Raw genomic sequence first — 4,435 nt, forward strand, 5'->3', positions numbered from 1 at the left:
TTTAAACTCTGTTTTTGGATTGATTCCTATGGGGAAGGGAGGTGAGGGATTTCAGTAAGCGGAGGGACTCAGGAGAGGCGAGCTCCATGCCCCAAGCCTCCCTTTTTCCTCTTTCCTCTCCCGAGCTGTCCAACCACTGAGTGGCGACGTCATCAGTACACAGCCCACAAAACGTAATACAGCAAACCGTTCTGGGAACGATTTCAAGAAAAAGGAAGCGCTGTACGGTAAAATGTGTTCCAATCACGTTCTGATCACGTTCCAGTTTACTCAATGCGGTAATATCCGTTCCAGGAACATTCTCATCACATTACGTGCAGAACGTTCAGAGAACGATATGCGGTAATCTCCAAGGATGGAAGGCTGTTTGAGGCAAGGCTATTGCTTGAAACAAGGTGAAGCTCCCTTCATGACAGGGTGGTTCTCCTTTATGCCTACATAGTTCAAGAGGCTCTCCCAGGGGTTTTGAGGAAACATTGGCAACTGTAGCAGAGAGGAGGGAACAGGAAATCTTCCTTTTGCTCACTTATCTTTGGATTCAAGTCATTTTTTTTTTACAAATCTTCCATTGATTTTAACTGTGATTTTATACTACTGTTTTAATATCTGTCTGGTTTAATTACTTTTTAGTATTAGTATGTTTTTATACTGGGGGGGAGGGATAATGGTTTTAGAATTTTAACTGTATCCTCTTTTATTGTTGTAATCCGCTTGGATTCCAAGTGATTAAGCAGAATAATAATAATAATAATAATAATAATAATAATAATAATAATAATTTTCATGATTAGGAAGTGAGATGTCACACTATAACTAATGGATAATAGTCTTCTATTAAGAAAAAATAATGATGGTTGACTCTGCTGATCCTGAGTCATAACAGAGCTACTAATAGCAACTAGCAACTGTGAACATTTTGATTTTTTTTGAAATTGTTAAGTGGCTTCATTTTGGTTTTTAATATGTACGTTCCCATATTGCTACTTGCAAATAGGAGTGCAAAAACAAAATTCCTACCACACCCAGAGACATACGTAGACACACAGGTACAGAGGATAAAAGTAAACAATCAAGTGACTTTCTTGCCTCTGCAATGGAGATACAAGAGGATGATGGAGGCACTCAACAGGGTTCTTCCCAGCCCTGAACCATGCTTTGGGCCTCCTCAGGCTAGGCAAAATTCTAGAGGTCAAATATCCTGGATATATATCCTGTTCTTGGGCCCTACATGAAGAGGCATGTCATTGTTCTCTCAATTGCACAGTGAGCTTTAAGCATTCAAATTACTTTCAGCAATGAATTGTGCCAACCCAGCAATTATCTTTTTGTCGAAGGACATAAATTTATGGTATTCTTGAAATAATCAAGAATTTATAGTGTTCCTGAAGGAACTATTTGTAGGGCAAGGCAGCTCACCTGAAAATGAATGTATTATGTCACAACTCTGACAACCCCAACAGGTACTTCTGTGCTAGCTGGGATGAAAGAATGTGTGATGTGATGCATCTGAAGGACACTGGATTGGGAAAATCTGACAGTGAAGTTTATCACACACCTTTTTCCCCCATTATGGGCACTAGATGGGGAGGGTCGGGGCTGTGTGCGACCTGGAAAAAATTGATTTTATCTCACTGCAAATCGTCCTCAAAAGGGCCTTGTTCCATCCCCTGGTGCCAAGTTGTCCCCATTCAGTGCTGAGGAGTGTTAAATGTTCTGGTCAGAAGTCTTCCTTCCAACCAAGGAAAATGGCATCCCTCAGCACTGAATGGGGACAGCTTGGCACTGGGGGATGGAACGGGGCCCTTTTGAGGACGATTTGCTGTGCGATAAAATTCGTTTTTTCTAGGTCACGCGTGGCTCCAAGCGTCTCTTTCCAGTTTCCATAACAGGGAAAATAAGGTGTGTAATTAACTTCAGTGTCTCACCAAGGTTTCAGAAATAAATTCTTCCTAGCTGGAGACCACTGTTATTTTCTGTAATGTTTGACTGTAATGTTTGTGATACTCTCATCCTCACCTGGGCATAGGGTCTGAATTGAGCCCTAAAGGACATCTATTGCTCTGAGGCCTTTCAAAACTAATGTTTCATAGATTTTCAACACAGTGTTTTCCTTGAAAAAGTAACTTTATACCAGTACCTGCTCTTCAAATGCATGTTTTGTTTTAGCTTGAAGGCTCCCTGGAGCAAGAGAAAAAACTTCGTATGGATCTCGAGAGAGCTAAGAGGAAGCTGGAAGGGGATTTAAAGATGTCTCAAGAATCTGTCATGGATCTGGAAAATGACAAGCAGCAAATGGATGACAAATTAAAGAAGTACACTGCTAAAATTTTACTTTTATGCATTTTAGCCTTTAATTGATTGTTTCCCCTTAAACTGTTTACTTTCCATATTTCTTAACTTAATTTGAATTTTTCTTGTTCACAGGAAAGAGTTTGAAATCAGTCAGCTACAAGGAAAAATTGAGGATGAACAAGCTCAAAGCTCTCAACTACAGAAAAAGATCAAGGAGTTACAGGTAACTCATACATAGATACCTATACACTTTATGTCTTGGATACTGTATATACTCATGTATAAGTCTAGAAATTTGGGTCAAAAATTGACAAAAATCTGAGTCGACTTATCCATGGGTCAATGTAAGATCAGTACTTTAACAGTTATTAAGAACAGGAAACATCTCCTGGTAAAAGGCAAGATTATAATCTGTCCTGGAAGTGCTGACCCCTCTCTACCCTCTCCATCCATCCAAACTTTGGTGTGAGCACAGTTATGCCTGATGAAATTTTGTAAGTTCTTTGACATTGTTTTTCTTTGCTTCATTCTTTTGATCCTTTGTTACACACCCCTAAGTTTCACCCTCGACTTATCCATGGATCACATCAAAATCTATAATTTTGGTCCCCAAACCTGTCCTTGACTTATACATGAGGTTGACTTATAGTCAAGTATATACGGTATTTTAGGCCCTACACAGACAGGCCAAAATAAGACTGCTTCGGGTCACTTTGGAGGTATACTGTTTAAATGATGCATGCGTACTAAAATTCCAGAAGCTGCGCCAAAGCTGCGCTCCAGTCCTTAGGATGGGATCGTGGCTTTGGCACAGCTTCCGGACTCTTAGTATGCATGCATCATTTAAACAGCATACCTCCAAAGTGACCCGAAGCAGCTTTATTTTGGCCTGTCTGTATGGGGCCATAGTTTACTATCAGGCCAACCAACCCCATGTATTTTAATTTTTAATCAAATTATTCTCTTATTCAAAATTAATAACACATACCAGTTAGATATGAGAACACTGAACAAATCATCTTTTGACAGGCTAGCATATGGCTCCAGGTGAGGCCACTGCCCTTAAAGAACTATGTGCCTGGTACAGACTGATTTATTAACTTGCTGAGGAGTTCTTAACTATGTGCCTGAACGGACAGGCCAACATAAAGTTGCTTCAGGTCACTTTGGAGCTATGCTGTTTAAATGACACACGGATCTTAAGAGGCCTGAAGCATGGCTTTTCTGCAGCATCCAGCCTCTTAGGATGCATGCATAATTTAAACAGCATATCTCCAAAGTGGTCTGAAGCAGCTTTATTTTGGCCTGTCTGTTCTGGCCCAAAGTAAGGAAGTTCTAACACTCAAACTGTTTTAATCATATGTATTTCTCAGAAAAATGGAAACTTATCATACGTTTCTAAAAATAAATTGATTTGCATTAGTTTATTTTAAATTGAATGCATGTGGAGACATTTTTGCTGCATTGTACCCACTGATCTTAACATAATCACTTTTGCTACATTTAGTGCCTCAACCTACAAAATCTGATTTATGTTCAAAGTACAAATTAAATTTGCATATAAATCATAATCACTCTCTCAAATCTAGAATGAATTTATTTTATTTCCAAAAGGCCCGCATGGAAGAACTGGAGGAAGAGATTGAGGCTGAGCGGGCATCTCGGGCCAAAGCAGAGAAGCAACGGGCTGATCTCTCCAGGGAACTTGAAGAGATCAGTGAGCGCCTGGAAGAGGCTGGTGGGGCAACAGCAGCCCAGATTGAGATGAACAAGAAACGTGAGGCAGAATTCCAGAAAATGCGTCGGGACCTTGAAGAGGCCACCCTTCATCATGAAGCCACAACAGCTGCTCTGCGCAAGAAACATGCAGATAGTGCAGCTGAACTTGGAGAACAAATTGATAACCTTCAGCGTATCAAGCAGAAGCTGGAGAAGGAAAAAAGTGAGCTGAAAATGGAAATTGATGATCTTGCTAGCAATATGGAGTCTGTCTCCAAGGCCAAGGTAGAGAGTTGAATTTCAACATTACTGTAAAATTTACTGCATTACTGTAATATTTGATTCCAGCTATACCTATCGTAAAGGCACCCAATCCTATGTGAAGTCAAAGGCTTTCATGGCCAGCATCCATAGTTTTTTTTTT

General features: G+C 40.1%; 1 protein-coding gene across 1 annotated transcript in view; it reads left to right on the plus strand.

Annotated features, from left to right (window-relative positions):
• LOC121920411 (myosin-6-like) overlaps window positions 1-4,308 on the plus strand; it is a 7,520-nt gene extending 3,212 nt beyond the window's left edge. The window contains exons 2-4 of the mRNA XM_042447549.1: window positions 2,167-2,312; window positions 2,425-2,515; window positions 3,907-4,308. Of these exons, the coding sequence (XP_042303483.1) occupies window positions 2,167-2,312; window positions 2,425-2,515; window positions 3,907-4,308 (639 nt within the window). The remainder of the gene's footprint in view (window positions 1-2,166; window positions 2,313-2,424; window positions 2,516-3,906) is intronic.
• The last annotated feature ends 127 nt before the right edge of the window (window positions 4,309-4,435 follow it).

Source organism: Sceloporus undulatus, chromosome 2 (assembly GCF_019175285.1).
Source record: "Sceloporus undulatus isolate JIND9_A2432 ecotype Alabama chromosome 2, SceUnd_v1.1, whole genome shotgun sequence".
Taxonomy (NCBI): domain Eukaryota; kingdom Metazoa; phylum Chordata; class Lepidosauria; order Squamata; family Phrynosomatidae; genus Sceloporus; species Sceloporus undulatus.